We start from the raw sequence: 24,564 nt of genomic DNA, 5'->3' as shown, positions 1-24,564 counted from the left end.
AATTTCCTGTTTGATGGGCTAAGCAGCAAATAATCCTCCAGCGAGGACATGGTTATTCGAGCCCTGCCCATCAAGAAGTCATCTTCTTGGGGCTCAGTAATGCTTTCTCCAAACAAATGGTCAGAAAATGGGAAACCTACTTTAAAGTTCCTTTGAGATGGAAAATTGGGCGATGACTTAGGAGGTATTTTTCCATTTTTTTCCTCTGTCAGTTTTGAATTTTAAGTTACACCAGTTAAAGTTTGTATGGTACTTAAAAGCATAGCTGCAGTCGCTGTTATGAAATCATCCTTGAACTTTGCAAAGTGGGTGTCTTTAGTTACAGGGATGGATGTCTCGTTCTCGGAGAGTTAATGGACATTTGACTTTACAAATGCCACTTCTTTCTCCCCAGCAAATATCAACAGTACAAGATGTCCAAGTATTGTGAAGATCTATTTGGGGATCTCCTGTTGAAACAAGCCCTCGAATCACATCCAGTATGTATTTTTAGCAAACCATATTTCCAGCATGAATGGATTTGTTTTGAAATGTGTTTTCCAGGGGTCAAGTAGCACTGGAGAACAAATACTAAGGATTTTCATATTTATTTAGATTCTCTGGTACAAAAAGCTTTTATCGTGCTTCAGAGGGATGTCGAGAGGAGCATAAAGTAAACATGTGACTCAGTGTAATCTGGATGCTCTTAAGGTCTCAAGTTTTAAATTTCATAAAGCTTCCAAGTCCAGAGGCCAGGCTTCTCTGTGTTTCCCAGTTCTGGCCTCACACTGAGTCACTTCCGACACCTGTAAAAACACCTGCACCAGGGCCCCTGCCTCCAGTGTTTGCTAACTGACCCAGCCCAAGCAGGTGTATTTTTAAAACCCTCCAGGTAAACAAATGGGAACCCAGGGTTCAGACCTCATGGGAGCCTGTTGCTGTGGGAAGTCCTCCAAACTGATGTCACAAGGCCCAAAGTTCAAGTTCCCAACTCCAAAATAAATATCCAGGCAAAGTCACATGGCCATTTTTGAGCTTCTTTGTATACCTGCCAGTTTCTTCATAAAGGGGCTTTTATTAAGTCTGCAGTTCATAGAAGGGCTTTATGAAGTCTGAATGCATGTGCGATTGTTCCAGAGAGTTCCTTGGATTTTGGTCAGGATACATAATGTCCCAGAGGACAAGATGCAGTGTAGCAAGATGACACAAGAAAGAGGGCTTACTAACGTTAAAGTGTTTTATTGGGGTATTCAGACCTTCTGCGGACACGGGAGCATTAGACAGTAATTCGAGGACAGGACAGTAGATGACATGATGCTGTTTCTGCTATGTGAGTAATTTGGCTGGTTTAACCATGAACTTTTCCCAAAGGTGGGTGTGGCCGCTGAAAGCCCTGGGGAGGCAAGGCTGCATCCTTTGCCCCCCACCTGACTCTGCAGCCTGCTGAAGCATCAGAGCAGGTGTTTCCCATGTCCCTCCTAGCACCCCCCTCTCCCCACCCTGGGCCTGACTGTTGGCTGACCGTGCCTACAGCTTTTGGCTGGATGTGACCTCTGGACCTTAGTCAGGCTCTCCTCACATAAGGGAGACAGGCCAGAGTGTCTGAGAATGCACACCTCCATCAGTCCCCTCACTCTGGATTCCCAGGGGCTACTTCTGGACACCTGTTCTCTTCTGTCCTTTGGGCTCCCCAGCAAGACTCCCTGTGTACCACTCAGGTGCCCACAGTGATAGCATCTAAGGAACACATCATTCACTGGCTCCCTCTTCTTTTTCTTCTTTTTGCACTCCTCTGTTGATGTGTGCAAGAGCTAGCTCTCACATCAATTTACAGTATACCAGTATATTAATCCTTGTCTAGGAAGCTGATTCTGAAGACTCCATACTGAGAGTCATCCTTAATTCATTTTATTACTATTGTTTCCTTAGCCCGGACCCTCTTCCTGTTCTCTTGGGCAAGAGAAGAGGCTTGCTTTTGGGGAAAGGCCATTAGATTCTTAATGAAGGGACGTTATGCATTTCCAGAGATGGGACCAGTTCCACCAGACAGCTGGTAGCAGGCAGCATTCTGTCAAAGGTCTTCACAAGTCAAGACACAGACTTGCTTGTCATACATAGGATAAAAAAAGTTGTGTAGAAAGATGGATAGGTAAGAGTATAGTCGGATGGGTGGGGACTGAATAATCAGAGATAGAACAGTCCCACTGGTCACAGAAAATAACCTAAACAGACTTAACTTCCTGTAAAGTACAAAAAAGTGAAGCAAGAGTGAAGTTCACATTCCATTAATTCAAACCTTTCCCATCTTTCAGTGAACCTATTAAAATCCCAAGTCGGTCTATTAAGAAGACAGGCTTAGTCTTTGATACGGTGCAGATGGAGGGGAGCTCCGGGGCTTTATCAAGTGCTACCCTGTCCTTTATGATGGACCTGGAATTTGGAAGACCTATCTTCCTATTCAGCAAGACTTCCACCTCCCAGAACCACTCAGATCAGAGCCTACCCTATTGGGAAGTTGGGTCCGGTCTGTATACCGCAGAAAATTAGGGGTTCCAACTTTGCAGCGTTACTCAAAGTTGGATTCAGTGAACTGATGTGAGAAAGGCCTGAAAGCAGAGCTGTGCAGACTGACATCTAGTGGACGCTGGCTGGTATGATTCCAGGGCGCCTCTGGGCTGGAAAATAGTGAAGTCACTAACTGAACTTTTTCTGTATATCTCTAGCTTGAACCAGGCAGGCCTTTACCATCCCCTAATGACCTCAAAAGAAAAATACTCATCAAAAATAAAAGGCTGAAACCTGAAGTGGAAAAAAGTAAGTCAAATGCACTTGTATCTTTGGGCACCTGAGCTGCCTGGATGAAGTGTGATTTAGAACTCCCTGTAGATTTGAGAAGGGAAGGTGGGATATAGATAACATTTACTTTCCAGGATTACGTCACTGCATTCTCGTTTATCTTTAATTTCTACAACTGGCCCATGCAGAGGGAAACGTCTAATCGTATGTGTATGTGCTGAAATACAAAAGGAAAAGGAAAAAGGAAAAACAGTGTTTGTATTATTACATACCTTGTCATAGTTTCATAACAGTTGAATTCATTGACACTCACATTGGTGGTATCTAATAATCCCTTCTGCCGGAATATTTATAGTGCTGACTATGGTCCACCTTTGACTTGTATGTATACTAAAAGAAAAAAAAGTGACTTATTTATTTTGCTTTTATTTTTGACAATTTAATTGTATAGTATACATTATCCTTTTATGTGTTTCTCCATTTCTAAAATGCAGAGTTGTTTCCTACTGTGTTTTATTTACCAGGATAATAATCCCAGCCATATTACTTGTAAACACTCTTACCCTGAAGTTCTGTTGATCTCTAGCATGCGTGTCGCTTTTCTGCCTTGTCCTTGTTATTGCTCCTAAATCTTGCTCTATACCAGGTTCTCTAAATTATGAACGTTTGATATCTGCCTTTATGTACTGGTTCCTCCTCCAAACCTGGCGATCAGAAATGGGAGGGGATTCACCCATGGTCCAGTAATCTTCCCTCCTGTGTTTGTAACAGGCTGGCTTCACAATCCTTACAAAGACACAAGCAATAGGAATGTGTAAGATATAAGAGCATAGCGAGCAGGTGCCCATGTAACATACTGCTTTTCCTGTCCTCCGTGTTGATCTTAAAGCCCCCATTTTCTATAAGGAGGCTGCGTCTTCACCGTCTGCTTGTCTGATTTGACTAACAGAGCAGCTCGAAGCTCTGAAGAGCATGATGGAAGCAGGAGAATCAGCCGCCCCAGCGAACATCCTAGAAGATGACAATGAAGAGGAGATAGAAAGCGGTGAGTTGCGGGGCTGGGGAAATGGCTTCATGGGTACATGCTGGTCATGCAAGCATGAGGACCTGAGTGTGAACATCCAGAGTCCACGTGGAAGCCACACGCTTCCCATGACCCTCTGCAGTTCCCCTGGAGACGGGAAGTGCAGACAGGAGACTTTCTGCAACTTTGTTGGGCCAGCTATTTGACAAAAGCAGTGGAAAACACACAGGAGGGCCTGTCTCAAAACAAGGTGGAAGGTGAGGACTGACAGGCAAGGTTGTCTTCTGACCTCCACAGGCAGCATGGGGGCCCATACACACCCCTTTCACATAGTCTCACTAGCACACATGACCATCCTCCACACTGACATCACTCACACACACGCACATGCACACAAATGCACATAATACATAATAGAGCAATGAGTCGTCATTTCAAGCTACACGTTACAAAAATGTTTATATTAGAAACAAGAAAAATATTCATCTCTCTTTACAGACCCCTTTAAATGACATTTTCCTGCTTAATATTCAGAAGTACTTTTTTGATTAGCTTTAATCTTCTGAGGAGGTTGGTATTTTCTTCAGATATTATTATTTCCAGTTTATCTAGACAGTGGATATTAGTGGCTTAGTCGTCTCCCTTCCTACTGTGCACTGAGCTCTTCAGAAAGATTGACAGAGACTCAGTATTGAGTCACTTGTATATTAGGCAAGGGACTAATGAATGGACCCTTTGCAAGGTCCACTCTATACTCTTTATCTATAAAGAAAAGCATGAACTTCAGTCTTGTTAGTGAGACAAGGAATATAGGGTAAGAAAACCCTAATGACATGATTGGCTGATGTGCACACAGGGAACTTGACAGTCAAAGCACACATTACAAGTTTTATTAATTAGTTAATGATCTACACTGGGTATAACTCAATGATACAGCACAGGTCTAGCATGCAAGAGGCCTTCCCACCAGACTTCCTGGCAGCCTTGCTTAAAATACTTGAATATTGGCCATCACCTATTTTGCCTTGTCTATATTGCCAGCCGTGATGTTTTGTTTAAGATCGCTGCCGGGGTTATAGCTCAGAAGTAGCATGTTAGCCTCATGTGAGCAAACCCTTGGGTTTAGTTCCTTGCACTGAAAAATAATATAATTAGTAATAACAGCAATCAATGGGCCTTTTGAATGTTTGGGAATGTTTTTAGATAATGATCCGTTGATCATGTATCCTAGCAATTATCTGCCCAAATGACTTAAACTTGTATTGGTTTAACAGAAACACGGATGTATAGCCTGACTTGGGAGAAAGTACTTGTAGAAACATTGTTACCCACACAGCTGGTCTATGTCTGATTTTAGGAGATTAGACACGCAGACTGAACCTAAAAGCTGTCAGAATAACCGAATAGTACTCACTGTCCCTTATTAAAGATCCTGACTGTGGGGGAGGTTCCATTAATCAAGCAGGTGAATATCCATGGGTTTAACTCCAACCCCAGAGAAAAACATAACATTTGATTTTCTTATGTTTGACTGTGCCTAGTGTGATTGAAGAGGCCAAAGATCTCTAGTGTCATTCCGTTAGTTCCTATTGTGGTTGTATCTTACATTGCACCATTCAAATTTGGAGGCTCGAGCCTGTGGCTTATAGTTACCTCCCATGATTTTGTGAGCCACAGGGGTTCATTTGGCTGTTTTTTCTTGGGTTTTTCATACATTTGCCTGCAGGTGAACATCTGGAGCTGGCATTATTTTAAGATTTATAAACAAGTTAGACAAGGTTGCTCATAGATTTAACTATCTGTGGAGCTTAGCTTGGTCTTTTGAGCAGAGTATCCCCTTGTGGGCTCTATAGTAGTTTCAGTATCTCACAACACATTGACTAAGTTATAGAATCCAAGAACCTGGGCCCTAGATGCAGGAAATAGGAGCTATTATATTATTTAAGAGCTATGCATGGAGCTGATGCATCACTTTGTCTCTACCTCATTTGGCAAAGCAATCTTAGGGCTGCCTTGCTCAAGAGAGCAGGCAAGTGACAGGTCAGATATCAATGCAGCTGTCCTTGATGTATAGTATAGAATAGTTGTATTTTTCAAAGATTTTAAATTAATGCAAAATGGTATTTAAAAATAAAGTATTGATACATATTTATATATTTTATTTTATATATGTCAACAATAGTCTTAAAATTTAGAAAAGGAATATTAAGAGAAACTAGTTCTTTAATGCATCTTAAGTTTCAAAGAAGATAACTAAAAGCCTGTATGACATTACTGATCTCCAGTCCAATAAGACAAAGTACATAAATAATAGAATAAATTAACAAGAAAAACATTAATAATAATTATATCTTTTTTTTACCAATGGTATACTTCCTTGTCATATAGCCCCCAGTAAAATAAGTGCTCTTATTCTTTAGTGCACCTGTACATGAAACAGAGTCTCCATGGTGATGGCGGGTGGTTTCCAAATAAATCTTGGATGCTGTAGGTCATGGGAGCCTTCTCTCATGTTTGCCAGGGCTTATGGGCCAGGGTCTGACTGTTTGGGAGTACTTGGACTCCATAGTTTTTGCTTGTTTTCCTGTCTGTTAAGCATCATTTTGAGTAGGTCAACTTCATAGTTTTTTTCCCTGTCTGTTAAGCAGCTGATCAAGAAGAAGAAGCCCACCCTGAGTACAAATTTGGAAGTGAACTGTCTGCTGATGACTTCAGTCACAAGGAAGCAGTTGCCAACAGCGTCAAGAAGGTCAGAGGCTTTGTGTCCCTATTCTCCATGATTTTTAAGGGTGACAGTTTTTGTGGAATTTTGGGGCTGTAACAACCACAGCAGAATCAGGTATCGTGTCTTCCCTCTAATTATATAGGACAAAACTCTCTGCTGTGCGATCAGGATTGGACTTAAGAATTTTTTTTTTCACACAAAACTTTAAAAGGGGGAGGGAGTATGATCTAATAGAAGACTTTGATAGTCCCTTTGTGGACTCTCCTTTAAAGGAAAGCAGGGGCAGAAGTGTGGAAAATATTGAGGATGGGCTTTTAATTGGTCAGAAACAGCTCCTAGTGGTTGAACTAGAAAGGGAGAGGATGGAATGTTCCAAGGGGTGTCAAGGACATAAGCAATGGTGAAGGTGAAGGAATGAGAAGCAAGAAGGCCTCCTGGAGTCCTTGTTAGAGAAACAGGGTCGTGGTCCCACGTACTGGAGTGGGAATACTGCATGAGACAGGACTCCACAGTTTCAAATGGGACAGACAACTGGAGATGTCTGTAAGCTATTATAGTGGAAGTACCAAGAGGAGAATTGATTCCTTGGCCTCATGTCCTGTTTAATAACTTAATAACCTTGGGTAAGTTATTTAACCTCTCTCTGCCTTCGCTTCCTTATCTGAAAAATGAGGGTAATAACGCCTGTTTCATCAGGTACTCACCAAAGATGGAAGGAACTGGCAGTGGTGCCACGTGCATGGTAGCCTTATCCACGCAGTATAGTTCTGCCATGCTGCATTTCTTTCATTCTCATTCTCATCATCACTCATGCCACCAGCTCCTGGATCTAGAAGAGGAGCTCAGCAAGAGATGGAAGTTTGAGAGATAATGTTCGAAGTCCTGGAACTAGCAGAGATGAGTTATGAGAGATGAAAAAGAAGGCCCAAGTGGAGTCCTAGTCAAACGTACGCTCACAGGAGAGGAACCAGGAAGGAAAAACAGGGTTTGCCAGCAGCCAACCAAAGGGAAGAGGAGAGTTCTGGGCTTTGAATGCTATTTGAGTGATTGGCTATGAAGACTTATGTCCACTAGATTGGTAGCATGAAGGTCATTGGGAAGTTGTAGAGAAGTTGCAGTAGCATGCTTGGAGTAAAGGGAACAGCGGAGCAGACAGACAGGAAGCAGTAGGCATTGTTTCTGCCTTTGAGAGCTTTGCCTTGAAGGGAACAAGTGATGGGCTGGTGCCTGAAAGAAATGTGAGGTAGGGAAGAGATGCTCTTTTAGAATCCAGATGATGTTTAGTGCTATGGAAAGGGAGTCACTGGTATTGCAAGTGAGAGAAGCACCAGCTGCCTGGGAACTCCTTGAGAAGATTAACATAGATGAGATCATAGCGATGTGGAGGTGTGGTCCTTGGTAGAGTAGGGATGTTTGCTTTGTGAAAACAGTAGGCAAAGATGTAGACAGGAGGGTTTGATGGTAGGAAGATAGATTTATTTTTTGTCTGATAGAAAAGTCAAAGAAATAGTATCCATTTCTGATCATAGGGAATTGTGAGTATTTTGAGAATACAGATGTCCACTAAGACCCAAGAATGTTTCCTCATCCATGCTGTCTTAGGCTGGGCTAGTATAACAAAAATATCTGACCAGTTGATTCAGATACCTAAAATTTATTTCTTGGGTTGGATGCCACAGTCAAGGTGCCAACCAATATGTTCTTGAAGGCTCTCTTGGCCAGCATATCTTCCCACTGTGGAAAGAAAATGGGAAAGTAAGTAAGATTTTTCTTAGCATCACTCATGAGAACACTAGCCCTACTATGAAGACTTCACCCTGTGACCTAATTACCTCCCATAGGCCCCCATCTCCAAATTATGATGTGTCTTTATTTGCAATATGATTATGATAAATTCATCCTAAAAGGTGTAAACAGAAATTAAAAATGCATCTAATAACACTTAACTGGTTGAACAGTATAGCTCAGCAACATAGTTTACTGTGGAGTTCTGGCCCTTTACTCTTGGAATTATGTGGCTGACAAGGAGCCACTGTCCTGCATCACAAGAGGACACCAAACAGTATATCCTTAGCCAAGAAATGATCAAACTGAAAATAGTTTCCACTGAATGATTATCACTTCACACCCTCATAAAACAAACAAAAAACCATAAATCAAGCCATCATTTAAGTTGGGGATCATCAATAATCTATCACACGAATTAGGGTTTCACCACATATGGTTTTGGTGGGGCTACAAACATTGAGTTCATGGCAGGGTCACAAACATGAATGCTGGCTTACTGAAAATGCCCATTTGTGCTTCCCTTTACATGTGAGGGAAGGCGGCCGCATGGGCAATCCATTTTCAGTCTTCATGCCATAATCCTCAGTGAAAATGCTATGAAGTGTCTACGTGAAGACTGTCGACAGAGCAGGGAAGTGTCAACATTATAACGTCCAAAGTATAGGGCGGCGACCTTAGCATATCTGCAGTATTTGATTTTGATGATGATGGCTTTATGGCATTAATAATTTACCATATAAACAAATACATAGAATAACAAGTTTACATATGCTGACTTACATAAGTATGGGCTAATGAGTTTGGAAATTTGCCCGGTAGAGAGGTAAACAAATCATTTTCTTTCTCTAATTTAGACCTCAGATGACCTTGAACATGAGAACAACAAAAAGGTAACCAAATACTTCTCAAGCATTTGTTCATTCGGAGCCACCCAGGTGTGGCCTTCTCATACTCAGCATCTTCTGCCAGGTGTTGATAATCTTCCTAGCCCATGCGATGTCAGGGGTCGTGTTTACAGGAATAATAGTGACCTGTCTGAGTCATCTAGTTATATGAGTTCAAAGGAAAAAATCATAACAATTAAACCATTAAATCTGATTTAAAACATAACTAAAGTAGGTAAGACAATTTCCCTAAACGCAGGTGTTTAATACTATCAGCTATTTCCTTATGTGTAATAAGATTTCAGTCAAAGGAGAAAGTTACATAATCATTAGCATATTAAACATGAAAAGAGAGATGACCAGTAGTGCAGCAGAGCCATAGCATAGCATAGCATAGCATAGCATAGCATAGCATAGCATAGCATAGCATAGCAGAAAAGCAACCTTGGTTCTGATGCTGCTGACATTCTGAAAGGCTAGCTTCACACTGCATACCTTATATGGTCTTATAGTGGTAGCAGACACTGGCCTTATTTGAAAATAAAGTATATTGAGTTTTAGTTTTCTTTTATCCTCTTCAAGGTTCATCATGTTCAAATTTATGCACACATTTTATTATATAATGTGGAGACTGATGGCAATCACAGAGACAAAATTGCCTTGTTCCTGGCTTCTCACTCACAATTCAGAGCACAGGAAATCCTGCCTTGCTGTGTATGGGGCCCTGTTGCACTTGGAGTGGATGTATTCCTCCTATTCCCTAACTATTTAGCATTCAGGAACACCTTCCTATGTTTCTGAGGACCCTCTGTCCCTAGACTGGCTTTTCATTAGATGGTAGATCCAGCGATACACAGACGGACACATTTGATGCTTGTCGTGTGTTAACTGAATGATTTTCATCTGCAGAGCTTTAGTCTCTCCCCATGACTAGTGGGAATCCTCATGATACACAGTGAAAAGTTCCATAACCCTTCAGGTTCAATAGGAAGAGAAAGGTTTAGTTCAAATGGAGTAGGACCCCACAGGCAACAAGTCAGGAATCCATCACGGTTCTAGCATATAGCACTGGCGTTATTAGCATGAAATACTGGGGACAAAACAGATGTGACTTTGCTGATATTTATGGTAGTGGAAGGAGTTGGGGGCCTATGTGGAAAAAGATGGAAACAAAAGCAAGTTGTATGTTTACATGACCTATCACAAGCTTTTACAGGTGATAGCAGGTCCAAGACTCAGATTAAATCATTAGCGAAGATAATTACTGACCATTGCTTACTCATTCTGTACATAAGCTATTTCTCTTCCTAGGTTGAGTCTCCTCAACAACAACAACAAAAACAAAAACTTGACCACTTGTGGGACGTTATTTTGTTGTTGTTGATTGTGTTCATTTTGCTTTGCACTCTTACGGAATAAAGTAGTTGAGTTTGTTTTTCTCTCTACAAAGCAATACATCCTATATAGCGAGTTATCAAGTTCTTTTATGAGTAAACACTTCAATAAAAACACCTAAACCATGTGTGTGTGTGCTGAAAGTCCTAGAAGCGTTCTGCTGTAAAGGGTGATGTCCAGCACCCCACTGTCAATGCCTGAAAACTGGTTGTGGCATGACAAACCTTTGGGCCTCCCCTGGCACTCTCTTTCAGTGGGACCCAAGGGTTTGTGCCTGCATAGCCTGTGGGTGATGTGACGTACACCTAATGCTAAATAGCCCCTCATTTTGAGCTTTGTGCATCAGTTTGAATGATAATATTACTACCATTGTCAGTGTTGCCATGAGACCCCCGTACAGTCTCTTGAATATTTTGAAGTCCATTGAAGAACCTAACAGATGAGACAAGTGTCTTCCGGCTATCTCCTTCTGCATTAAGTAGACCTATGCATTTTAATCTTTAAGAGAGCAACAAGGTCGTTTACATTTGAATATGTGTATATGCAAATGCTCTCTAGTGCCTAAGACAAAATCTGTGAGTCCCTTGAAGCCATCAATTTAAACTGGTGTGTTTTTGTGTTCATAGGGCCTGGTCACTGTAGAAGATGAGCAGGCATGGATGGCATCTTATAAATACGTAGGTGCTACCACGAATATTCATCCGTACTTGTCCACAATGATCAACTACGCGCAACCTGTGAAGTTTCAAGGTTTCCATGTGGCTGAAGGTAACACTACAGGTTAAATGCATTAGCTTTCTGCCTGCTTCTCTGTTACACTGACTGGCTCGTTCCTGACTTACTGCCATTTTCCCTTATTCATTGTGCTGTCGTTCTCTGCGTCAGCCACAAGGTGGCTGTGGAAGACCATGACTTGTCAGCTTGTAGCTTCCCATATGCTTTCATAGGTTTTATTGACTTTGTTATGGCAAATTACATTAGTAATACTTAAGAAGCACGGTATCCGTCTTGATTCCTGTGTTTGTGTATTATGTAATCTCTGGCTGCAGGAGAGAGAGAAGTTAGTCAGTGGGTACAAAGTAGCCTTGAGATAGGGAGAATAAGATTTGATATTCTGCGGCACATAACATCTCTTCCAAGATGATTATTATTATCTTTATCCATTATTCTCAACAACTACGTATTTCAGCAGAGACTGAGGTACATATCATTTGTTTAATTATTATACATTTAATTCACCAATTGCACAGTGTGCTAATGAAACTCAGAGCAACTGGCACAGTCATGTAGAATGGGGCCACAAACACTTCCTGATTTGGGGTGTAAGGTTTAGGGTGTGATTGTATCGGCTGCTTGCTTTTTAGGGGTTCGGTGACTGAGCTTCTGAGTATGTCTTTTCTTTTCTTTTACAGAGCGCAATATTCACTATAACATGTCTTCTTTTAACGAGTCAGTTGGCCTTGGCTACTTGAAGACACACGCAATTGAATTTGTAAAGTATCCTAATGTACTAAACGGGATGGATGGTACTCCTTTGGAGCAGCAGGGGGCTTTACAAGAGATCAGAAGCTATATGTAATTTTAATATTTAGGGTTTTTGTATAATTTTTATTGTCACGCTGATAAAATTATGTGTGTGAAAGAAGACCCTGGCAGCTGTGGCGACCTCCCTGGATGTGAATAATTTCTAGACTCCACACTGTGACTGTGCTCTTCCTCTGAGCACCACTGATAATGGGAATTGTCCTGTGTCATCTACCTGTGTGTCATTGTTGTCCCACACCTCCACTGTGTTAGTTCTTTGTTCTGTTTGTCTAGGCTGCTTCTGGATTTCCTTAATAAGCTACCCAGTTACAATAAGCGACAAATGAGCCGCATTTACCCCAAGGGAGGCCGAGTTGATTCCAGTAATTACATGCCTCAGATTTTCTGGAACGCTGGTTGCCAGATGGTTTCACTGAACTATCAAACCCCAGGTAGGAGCTAATGTCCAGTGACCCCAAATTCCACAAGAACACTGGGATGGGGCAGCCTTGCAGCTGCCTCCATTCGCTTGAGGCAGTTTTTCCTTCTCCCCCCCCCCCCCTTTTTTTAAGAAGCTGTCATGTGGCAAACATTGTTTTCTTGGCTTTATATTGTGGTAAAACATTAAAACCCCAATGAAGCCATAATAGAAGATAATATTTCAATTTAATCCCTTTCATCAATGCCATGACTAAGCTGCCAAATGGTAGTTCCTTTTCTAAGATATTTCTAATTATGCTTCCTTCTGGGTCAAGGTTGTGTCTTTGTTTCTAGATGGAATTTATTGAGAAGAGTCTGCGTGTCTTTGTGTGGTAACTGAGATTTTCTTTCCCCTTGGGAAAGTGCTCTGGCCACGGTGGCCATTGAGCAAACACTGATGGTGGTAGCGCTTCACCATGACACCACAGACTCACACCATAAACTCTGTAAGATGCTGCAGGAGGGGCTAGATGTTGTCCCAGGTACTGAGCTGTAATTTGGTCCTCCAAAGTATATTTGTGGACAGCTCTCCAATACACAGGAACTCTTTTTCTTCTTTCCCTAAAAGGAGTAGCTTTTGATAAAAAGTACAAATTTCTGAAGTTTGCTTAGGAGCCTCTGGTCATAATCCTGTGACTACAGACAGTGAAATAAAAATAGGCACAAAAATAGACAAATGGCACAAACCATGTTTACTTTATAGGATACATTCTTCCGCATGGATTTTAAAATTGGTTGAAACAACGATAAAAGTAAAATACATAGTCCTTGGCTTTAAGAGGACACCTCCCAATATTTGCCAGAAGTGGAGCCATTTCCTTCCTTTTCTCAGGCATCTTCTCTGAGGACCCCTGTGCAACTTCCTCTCCTTGATCCGGGCTCACCTGCCTCCCTTTGGCATGAACATGAGCTGGCTGTATTTCTCACCTCCGGGAGAACCTCCCTGGTGGCGAGAGTTCCTTACAAATACATCCCTGCTTAGAATCCCAACAGTCCTCTCTAGAAGAGTCTGGATGCAGGTCCTGATAGAATCTCTCATGTTATTATTGTTATTATTATTTTTTAGCAGGATTGGAACAAAATGATGCCACTGCTTTTCCTTACGAATGACTCAAGCTGGGTTCTAGGAAAGCCCATGAACACACAATGAGGGACAGCATACTCCTAAAGCAGTTCATGGTTTAAGCAACCATGTATTTTATTCTGAGAAGAATGTTTGTGTTTAATTATGAAAAAAAGCAAAAGTTTCTCTGCGTACAAGAGAAAAATTTTAATTCAGGCCCTCCCAGGGTACCTCTATGAGAAGAATTCTAGGTCTCATACAGATAAGCTGTTAAATGTTATAGGATGCTTAGCCAGATGATTTTATGTTCCTTTTAATCATGTTTTATGTTCTTAGTAGCCCTCCGGTGGCTCTAGCTTCCTTGCCCTCTGTGCCACTGGGGCACTGACCATTCCTTAACTGCAGCAGCTTGTACATCTCTCTTCTCAACATCAACTAAACATCATGTGACTCCTGTACCAAATCCACTTTGCAGAGCAGTTCTAGGGTAATCTTTATGAAAACATACTCAGTATGTAATTTAAATGAAATATGAGGTCATTTCAACTTGGAAGAGAATCATGGGCCCTAAACTAAGCCAGTCTTCTGAACCTGGGAATAATATGGCTTCCCTTGTTCCCCGTTACCTTGTCAGGACCTTTGTCCAGGGAGATGAGATCCTAAATTGTTTTTGTCTTTTGACAGATTTAGCGATGCAACTGAATCAGGGGAAATTTGAGTACAATGGATCCTGCGGGTGAGTAATATTAATAAACGGTTACCAGCTAGTTTCAGGACACCCTCCTTCAGCTTTAATGAAACTGTGTCATTTTAAACTAGGAACAGCTGAATGTATGCTGGTTCTGAAGCGGAAATAGAAATAAGTGAAGTCTCTAGGTAGATTATATTTACAAATAGACAGCTTTGGTCTGTCCCAGGTTGTTAAGCTGGTTTTCTCTTAACCACAAACTATGCAGTCCCTCATATTTATACTCAAGAGTTGGATCGTTTCATTCTAAATTCAATAGCAAATGTTTTTGTGTCCGAGACAGGCAGTGGGGCATGCTCATCCGGGCATTAACTAGAGATGTGGGCATCAAATGTGTATAGCTTTCTTGCCGAGGAATATAGCAATGAAGCAAATTTCATTTCAAATGAAGCTGTGGGTGTAAAGTTGAATTTAATTCTTCCGGAAATAAATGTTCATCCTCTCTGGATTCTTTTGCGTGCTTATAAATAGCAGTTATATAATGATGTGAATGTTGTTCTATTTTACCTAAATAACACTTAAGAGTCTGTGAACCGAGTAGCAGAAAAGGAAATGTTAATTCTTCTGAAATGCTGAGAAGTTAAATGAAAGTACAGAACTCAGATTCTGCAATGATGCAAAGCTCAGCTGAGATCACAGCCCAATGGCCCCTAAATGGATGCACAGGAATCCCGTGCCATCCAGTGGTGATGCTGTCTGGGAGTTCTTTGTTGTGACTTGAGTAGTGGCATACTTTAATTTCAACCATGGAAAACAGGGCGAGATAACAGGCTTTCAACAGTTGTGCATTAGAAACAACTCCCCCATGTGTACACTCCGTTCCTGTGTCTGTGTGACAGATGTGTCCTGCCAGAGTGCCCATACATCACCAACAACTTACCTATCCTAAGTACTCGGTGCAGGGGTCTTGTTCAGCACGCATTCTATAAGGAAAAGAGACTAACATTTAGCCAAATGGAAAAGGACTCAGGAACCAACCAAACCTTTGGTCAAAGGAGACAGCTCTGTCAATACACTCTCTTTCCGTTGTTCAGCAAAGAAACATCTTCTCGTCTTTGACACAGCACATGTGGCCTATGTTGGCTGCCTAGTGTTTGCTCTTCAGGAGTCTCCAAAGGTCACAGTCATTGTCTTTAATCCGTAGAATCTGCCTGAAAGTCTAGCTCCTGAGTTATAAAAGAGAGAAGGAAATGTCTGGTAGTTAAGCCATTGCACAAGCCACCAGTGAATAAACACCTGTGCCTCTGTCCTGCCAGGTACCTTCTCAAGCCAGATTTCATGAGGCGGCCTGACCGGACATTTGATCCCTTCTCTGAAACCCCTGTGGATGGGGTTATTGCAGCCACATGCTCAGTACAGGTATGCCCCTGCTAATCACAGACTCTGTAAACACACATCCATGTACAAATGCACCCAGAAGAAAATGACAGTCAAAATGTTTGGCATCACGTTGTAAGAGTTGTACATAGCTATCAATGTGGACTTAATTTCTGCTATATTCTGAGTTTTCACTACTAAAATTATGAGCAACTTTAAGTGAAATCCACCATCCAGAGAGTATCTCCCACCTGATTGCATTCATCTAGAATTCTTTTTTTTTAAGTAAGCTATGATGACAGGAAGCAAATCATACTTGTTTCTGGACACAGATGGAAGGGGCAGATTATCATAGGGCACAAAAAAAACTAGAAATGGAGGTGCTATAAATGCATGCTTCCCTCACTGTGGTTTTAAAGACATATGTCCATATCTGAAAAATTGATCTTACTATATAACTAGATGCAGATAGTTTAGTGTATGATGATTATACTTCAAAAGAAAACTGTTTCAAAATTTGATAAAATGATAAATAAATAAACGAAGGGCATACTTGTTTGGAAAGTAAATGTAAATGAAGTTACTCCCAGAATTATAGTAGATAAAATTTAATACTGATCTATACAATTGAACAACTCTCACTGCCAGCCAGCGTTGATGTCATTTAAAGACTAGCAGGCCGAGTCTAGCACTGATTTTCTTCTGCTGTATTCAAGACTTCTAGAAGAGTTCAGGAGTTAGTTTATAGCCTTATAGGATCCCAGAACCAGAAGGAATCTTAGGGCATATCCACAGCCATTGCTTCTTTGCACAGATCTGGAGACTTGGCTAGTAAAATCATGCTGAGGGCACGATCTCTTCATAGGATATTGTGCATGTTCATTTCCTGCTCGTTTTTCAGGACGTATTTAGAGGATATTACCTAAGAACTTTTACTTTCAAAGAATAGTTTCTCCAAAATGCTTTGTCTTAATACAGAAAATTCCAGAGAAAAGATCAAATATTCATATTAATTGAAATTCCCCAAATAAAAATTTTCATTACTTCCTTACAGTTTGCCACCAGTGCTCACACAGAGGCCACTGCTCACCCGTCCTGTGTCTGTGTTCCTGCAGGTTATATCAGGGCAGTTCCTATCAGATAAGAAGATCGGCACATACGTGGAAGTAGACATGTATGGATTGCCTACCGACACCATACGGAAGGAGTTCAGGACTCGCATGGTTATGAACAATGGACTCAACCCAGTTTACAATGAAGAATCATTCGTGTTTCGGAAGGTAGGGTGTTAGCTGTGTGTCACTGTACCTCAGAAACCAGAGGGGCTGATATTCCACATGGAACCCACAAGATAGAGGGATGCCATTAACCACACCGTCTTTACTTCCTTCAGTCATCTAATAGGAAACTTCTGTCCCTGTCTTATGATTGTGCTTAACAAATTGGCTCTTTTAGTTCTGCCCCCTTTTTGGCCACCTTCAGTCAGGTAGAATATACCTTAAGGTCCTGGTGGCTACCATCACACACTGAAGGCTTGGTAGTGCAAAGCTTGGACGGAAAGCTACACCAAAACTCAGATCAGTTTTGTGATGTGGGTGGGTGCTGTGTTCAGTAATGAAGCACCACTGCTCAGTTTTGTTTTTGTTTTCTGCATGTAGTTTTCAGGTCTTCTCCTAGTTCTGCCTGCCAGGTCCTGAGAACAAGCAGCCATCCTCTCTCATAGTCATTCTTTCATCTCTTCAGTGGAGGATGCTTCAAAAAACCCACACACTGGCAGAGGTGTCTCCAACATGCCCGCAATTTCCTTTTCCTGGTTTGCTGTCAAGCAAAAATGTTTTCTTACTTTTTTGGACACAGATTTTCCAGGTGTTTCTGCTTCATCCATTTGTCATGAAACAAAGAGAATCAGTTTCCGGTCCTTCCTGACAAGATAGGGACTGTTTATTTCAGAATATAATGCCTGGCTGAGAGAAACCAAAGTAGGGCTGATACAACAGGTCGTTTTGACTGAGGTTGGCCTGTGATGGGAATGCTAGTGTGATTCCCAGATCCACTGGTACAGCAGGTCATTTTGACCTGAGGTTGGCCTGTGATGGGAATACTGTCGTGATTCCCATCCCCACTGTCATTTCTCTCCTGTCACACTGCAGCATATTACGTTGTGTTGTGCCTTTTTCCCTTCTTGCATTTCTCAACTGCTGCCATGAAGAAATACTTTCTTGTCATGAGTAATCCCTACACATTTGTAGAAAGTCAGAAACTTTTCCCAGACAATATCCTTTTTGATACACAAATATCCAGCTTGTTTTCTTTTTCATTTTTATAATTGTCGCTGTGGACTGTTGCTTCGGGACATTGCATTATGCACATATAATGTGTGCTGACCGTGTGCACAGCACACCGTGTTCTCCTTTGTTCTCTTCTCCCCTTTCCTTTTCCCTGTAGTTCTCTTTGTTTCCCTGGATAGTTTTTTTTCTCCTTTCAGGATAGATAGATAGATAGATAGATAGATAGATAGATAGATAGATAGATAGATGTAGCATAATTCCGTGTGTCTGCGTAAAGTCTAGGATGCATACAGGAGATAAGGCATTTGATGTTTATCTGTCTCGTGCTGAGTTTTTTCCATTTGATGTGATTATCACCATTGCCTCATTTCCTGTAAACAACATTGCTTTGTCTTTGTGTCTGAGAAAATGTCCATTGTGTGTATATCACGTTTTCTTGCTCCAGTCCTCTGCTTTTGGACATCTGGGTTGGTTTGTAACTTAGCCATGATGAACAGGGCTGCAGTGAGCACCGATGTGCCAGTCCCCGCTGTGGCGTGTTCACTTAGAGGCATTTGGGTAAATGTCAGGAGTGTGTGTCTAGGTCATATGATGCACCTAGTTTTCTGAGGACCCTCCATACTGATCTCTATAATGGCTGGACCTTCCCGCCAGCACTGTATAAGGGTTCCTCCTGTGTTGTCCACATGTTTGTCAGCATTTGTTATAGTTTGTTTGCTTAGTGACAGCCATTCTGACTGGGTAAGATCGAAACTCAATATTGTTCAGTTTGCATTTTTCCGTGAAGTTCAGGTTTTTTCATATGTTTATTTGCCCTTTATATCTTTCTCTTAAAAATTATTTTTATTTCATGTTTGTCTGCGTACCTTGTACATTCCTGTTCCCATGGAGGCCAGAAGCTGGTTTGGGATTCACTAGAAATAGAGTTACACGTGGTTATAAATACCTTGGGGCTACAAAGAATTTAACCCGGGTCCTTTAGAAGAGCAACCAGTACTCTTAACTGCTCAGCCAGCTCACCAACCCCCATATATATTTGTCACTCTTTGAGAATTGTCTGCTCATTTCACTGGGCAATTTATTGACTTGGTTGCTTGATTCCTTGCTGGTTTTGTTTAGTTTTGCTTGTTCTTTATATATTCTAGATAGCAACCCTCCATCTGATTTCCAGCTAGCCAAGATTTCTTTCCCATTCTGAATGTTCTGTATGGTTTCCCCTGCAGCTCAGAACCTTTGGGTCTCCTTTGTCAATTGCTGGCATTATTTCCAGAGCAAGGGGAGTTCTATGGGGGAAGTCCTTCCCCGTGCTAATATCTGGAAGTTTTCCATATGCTTTCCTCTGACAGTTTCAGGGTTTCAGATCTTTCATAACATTCTATGATTTGATTGGAATTGGTTTTTGTCCAGGGTGAGAGATAGGAATCTTGCTTCATTCTTCTTCAGATCCAACTTTCTCCGAATTATTTGCTAATGAAATAATTAGCAAATTGCTAATGAAATTATCTCCAATATACACTTTTGACATTGTTGTCAAAAACCAGGTGGCTATAGCTGTATGGATTTTTGTCTGGATCCTTAGCTGTGTTCTGTTGATCCGTACCTGTAATCTTGTGCCAGTATCATGCTGCCTCTGTTCCTATGGCTCTGTAGTGGAGCTTGAGATGATGTTTAGTGATGCCACCAACATGATTCTTCTTCGCTCTCTGGTGTCTTATATGCTTGTGTATGAATGCTAAGATTTCGGATACATTTATTTTAAAGAGCTTTGTTTTGCTTTTGACGCAGTTGTGAATGTAACTCTTTCATTCATTTCTTCCTGAGCATGTTCACCTTTGGTACAGGCCAGTAGTTCTCACCCTTCCTAATGCTGTGACCAACCCTTTCTCATGTTGTTGTGACCTCTAGTCATAAATTATTTCATTACTACTTCACGGCTCTAATTTTGCTAACATTATGAATCATAATGTAAATATCTGTGTTTTCTCATGGTCTCAGGCAACGCCTGTGAAAGGGTCATTTGACAACTCCCCCCCAGGGGATTACAACCCAAAGGTTGAGAACTGCTGCTATAGACAAAGGCTACTGATTTTTCCTTTGTGTGTGTTTATTTTAAACTCTTCCATTTTGCTAAAATCATCAGATCTGCCTTTTTTAGGTATAGTCATTAGGGTCTGTCATACATAGAACCATTTCATATAGTGGCTCTAAAAAAAGGACACTTGGACTTCTTCCTTTCTGCTACCCAACTTCCCAGCATGTGTCATTAGAGCGCAAGAAACATGGAGAATGAAAATTAGCACATAAATTTTGTTTTATACATGAAGTGTTCCCTCAAAAACACTTTTCATGTTCATAAAACCGAGGAAAACTAAATACTCTAAGTAACCCAAGTGGCAGACAAATGCAGGACTTGAAGTCAAGAGTCTCAATCCCAGGCTTCACCAATTATCTCTATAATAAGAAAAGCCATTCAGTTGTTCAGGGTCTCTGTTTTTGTGTTGGGTGTAGATGGGGGGTAATGACAAGAATTGGAGTTGCAGTCTTTGATATTAATCCATTTAATATATTTAAGGAGGTGGCGTCCAAAATACCTGCACCTATTGCCTTATTGGTATCTTGAGCACCAATCTTATGCTGAATATTTAGAAATGCTTGTGGTTTGTTTCATCATGAAGGGGCATTTAAGGAGCAGCATTGGTTTGGTCCCAAATCCTAGAGTCATATTTCTGGGGAGCCTTATTACAGCAAACAATGAAATGTCCAAACTTGTCATTGCAGGTGATCCTGCCTGACCTGGCCGTCCTGAGAATCGCGGTGTATGATGATAACAACAAGCTGATTGGCCAGCGAATCCTTCCTTTGGATGGCCTCCAAGCAGGCTACCGACACATCTCCCTAAGAAATGAGGGGAACAAACCATTATCACTGCCAACAATTTTCTGCAATATTGTTCTTAAAACATATGTGCCTGATGGGTTTGGAGGTAAGACAAATGTTTGAACACAGACTATAATGCAGACAAGGTCCTATGTCAAAAGACTGTGAATCATTTTACCCATTACTGAAAACAACAAAATGACCATGTGTTTTCCTCTCTATGCTGAGAACCATGGTGGCTTTGAGGAAAGCAAGTGACATTTCCTCAGGTATTATTTCAAAATATCATAATTATACTTTATTTAACATCTTACAAATGCTTTATGAATATACTATTTATGATACTGTCAATCAAAGTGAGAGAAAGCAACTGTAAGAAACTGTATCTTATCAGTTGATATCACTGAAAGATTTGTTGAACTCAGTTACTAATGTGCTTGAATTTTCTTGCAAACCCTTAAGAGAGTTCACTTTCATAAAAAGATCTGTGTCTCCTTTACTAAGATCATCAATGGTAGGAACCCACACTAGGCCATGTCCCAGGATTTTGCTTACAACTAAATAGGTGGACTCTACATGGCCTCCAGTAAGCTGGTATAACATTATAAGGAAGAAAAAGACTTCTTAGCTTTGACATTTTTGGACCACAGGAAACAGGCAGCATATGACTATATCATGTTAGCCAGGGATTCAAGTCCCAGTTCCGAGCAGTTGGCTGGTGGCCTTGCCATCTTAATAGAACCATTCCAACTTTTCTTCACCAGTAAAATGGAGGTAATATGATTTTCTCCCTCCCTCTAAGCATTCTAGGAAAGCTCTCATCCTAATAATACACAAAATAACTTAGCAAGGCTCAAAATGTGGGTGTTTGTGATGCTAGATCATCATGGCAGTCCTCCTGTGCTCTAAAAGGTAAAAACATGCTGCCCAGCTAAGCTAGCCAGATTGGCAAGCTCTCTGTTCAAAGCAAAGACCCCAGTCTCAATAAATGAGGTCAAGAGTGATTGATAAAAATACCCCATATCAACCTCTGCCTCTTTAAGCATGTTTACATATATGCTTAGACACGTAGAAACATCAACCCCTCACATACACAGAATGTATGTGAATATGGGTGTATGCCCACTGATAGAATGAAATTCCCTTACTATACCGGAATACATTATCATTTTATTGAGGGAATAAGGTTGGGTGGTTTATTGTTCTTAGGAATTCATGCTTCTCTGGTGGGCAGCTTTTGTCTAACTAACCTTCAGTTTTAATAACATGATGGATTATAGGTTCAAAAAGTAAACTAAGCCAGGAGAGTTTCACTCAGAATGGGTAGGAATTATTTCTATATTTGTACCCTTTGCTTGTCATAAAAAAGGCAGCAATTGGAGGCAGCAGCATACAGTAACAGACAAGGAATCCATCAAAGCAGCTAGAGCAAGGCCATGGGGCTGGGGAAGTGGGTCAGGGAGCGAGACAGGAGCCTGTCAGATGTGCCCTGAGGCGGCAGTCCAGGCCATACCTCTCTCCAGAGCTACCAGCAGCACAGGCACAGCTGTGGACTGGAGGCCAGAAAGAATCCTATTCCATGTTTGAGGTAGAAAACAGAGAATATACGCTCTGTGGAGATAGTGGGTCAAAGTGCTTGCTGCGCACCTGCATCCATATAATAGCTAGCCATAGCCCCCAGGTGCTCTGGAACTCTCTGTTGAGGAGGGAAACAAGAGAACCACTGGGGCCTGCTGGTCACCATCCTAGCTGCAGACTCAATGAGAGAACTTGCCCCAAAGCTGCAAGGGAATGGTGATGGAGTAGTCCTCTGCCCTCCCTGTGCCCCAGGAAAAATACAGAGATGCCCACACACATGAGCAAACACCACACAAGCACACACAGAAACCAAAGGGCAATCAATACTTATTACATTGTGGAAAATGTTACACAAACCCATTTGATGAAAAAACCTTTTTAAAGCTTTTCCTTTGCAATGGGCCACATTTCAAATGAAACTCTAATTTCTTCCCAGGAAATGAGCCGTTTGATTAGAAAAGGTAAAGAAATCATGTGCTGAGCTCCTGGTTTATGCCAAGCACTTACATAAAAAGAGCCTCAAAATGTGGACTTGATCTGCAAGGATGTAGGTGTGCGCAGGTCTGTGCTGAGAAATGTTTGCATTTGTAATGTGGCATCTGCCATGCCAGCATTTAATATCGTGCAAACTGTCTCTAATGACAGTCCTGCATGCAGTCTCCCCTGTCACACTGCCTGCCGACTTTCCACCAGTTTGCTGGGAATCTTGGGACTGAGGTTCTGCAGTCAGCGTCTTAATCTCAGATTTGATATTCAACAGTGGCATCCTTAGCCCTCAGAGTCGTGGAGATACCAAGAAAAGACACTGGAGATTTAGTGGTTTTCGCAAAGGAGAACACAGGGTGAATATAGGGATTGCCTTTTTTTTTTTTCTGAATTTCCAATCCTGACTTCACAGTGTTCTTGTCTTGTGTCTAGCTAACCTTCCCCCTCCCCCCCCCCCGCATTTACATCTAAGAGCATACCTGTGCAGTCAGGCGTGTTCCCTAGTATGTTGATGTTCTCCTTGATTCCATCAGGACAAGTTCAGTTGAAACTGTACCATCACGGAAATGAAAAAAAGCTGCTATATACATCATTGGAAGTTTATTTGGCTTCATAAAAAATTAAGAAAAAAGTTTAGGGCTGGAGAGATGGCTTAGTGGTTAAGAGCACTAACTGCTCTTCCAAAGGACCTGGATTCAATTCCCAGCACCCACATGGCAGCTCACAACCGTCTGTAACTCCAGTTCCAGGGGACCCAACACCTCAAACAGGCAAAATACTAATGCTCATAAAAAATTTTAATAAGAAGAAGTTTATTTGGCTAAAGAAAGTTTATGTGAATTCAGTGGTTCATTCTGTAAGTACATATGATAAGGTTATTCCATAATAGATAAAATGCTAGAGTGGACATCAGAGAGAGAGATGCTTACATGCAGTAAGGGTCACTCATCCGTCCTCTGTCCAGAGTGAACTGCTCTAATCTTTCTCTGCCCTCATTGCCTCCCTCTATTCCTCCCTCCCTCCTTTCCTTCCTCCCTTCCGCTCATCCTCCTTCTTCTCCTTCAACCTCTCTTTCTTTCCTCCAACTCTTTTCAGTACCCATACCTGCTAGACAAGCATTGCCCCATGGAGATTTTTCCAGGCAGGGTCTTTCTAAGTTGCTTTAACTGGTCTCAAACATGCACTCTCCTTCTTCAGTATCCCAAGTAGCTCAGAGTGCAGGTGTGTGCCACCACACCCTGCTTGTAGACATTTTATTTAGTTTTAACACCCTAAAGAAAAATCTATTGATTGTAGGATCATCGCCCAAACTTACCCTGTATTTTACATAAAACAGCCTAGGAAGTAATTATATCATAAGCAGTTCAGCATCCTGAGGAGGAAACAATCTTTTTTTAATTCCTACCCACTGCGAAGTTTCTGAACCCGGTGCGTTGGCAGTGTCATAGTGCTATGTTCTGCGTGACTTTTAAATGTATTTTCATTTGCAGTCCTAGCATGTGGGTGGAATATTTTTTTATAAAAACATGGAAAATGTTCTTGAGTCTTTTCCAAGCTTGGGCCCTTCCTTAGGCTTAGACTCAGACAGGCTCCTACAGGTCAACTATCTGTG

The 24,564-nt window shown here is 41.5% G+C and overlaps 1 protein-coding gene across 2 annotated transcripts in view; it reads left to right on the top strand.

The window, feature by feature from the left end:
- The window catches only part of Plcb4 (phospholipase C beta 4), a 363,836-nt gene that overhangs the window by 302,170 nt on the left and 37,102 nt on the right, over positions 1 to 24,564 (top strand). For both annotated transcript variants that reach the window (XM_038331031.1, XM_038331032.1), the window contains 11 exons: positions 395 to 479; positions 2,703 to 2,793; positions 3,725 to 3,820; positions 6,448 to 6,548; positions 11,218 to 11,359; positions 12,004 to 12,088; positions 12,443 to 12,567; positions 14,343 to 14,394; positions 15,663 to 15,765; positions 16,839 to 17,003; positions 20,790 to 20,994. In XM_038331031.1, coding sequence (XP_038186959.1) covers positions 395 to 479; positions 2,703 to 2,793; positions 3,725 to 3,820; positions 6,448 to 6,548; positions 11,218 to 11,359; positions 12,004 to 12,088; positions 12,443 to 12,567; positions 14,343 to 14,394; positions 15,663 to 15,765; positions 16,839 to 17,003; positions 20,790 to 20,994 — 1,250 coding nt within the window. The remainder of the gene's footprint in view (positions 1 to 394; positions 480 to 2,702; positions 2,794 to 3,724; positions 3,821 to 6,447; positions 6,549 to 11,217; positions 11,360 to 12,003; positions 12,089 to 12,442; positions 12,568 to 14,342; positions 14,395 to 15,662; positions 15,766 to 16,838; positions 17,004 to 20,789; positions 20,995 to 24,564) is intronic.

This window comes from Arvicola amphibius, chromosome 5 (assembly GCF_903992535.2).
Source record: "Arvicola amphibius chromosome 5, mArvAmp1.2, whole genome shotgun sequence".
NCBI classification, from domain to species: Eukaryota; Metazoa; Chordata; class Mammalia; order Rodentia; family Cricetidae; genus Arvicola; species Arvicola amphibius.
This window is presented reverse-complemented; position numbering and strand designations above follow the sequence as displayed.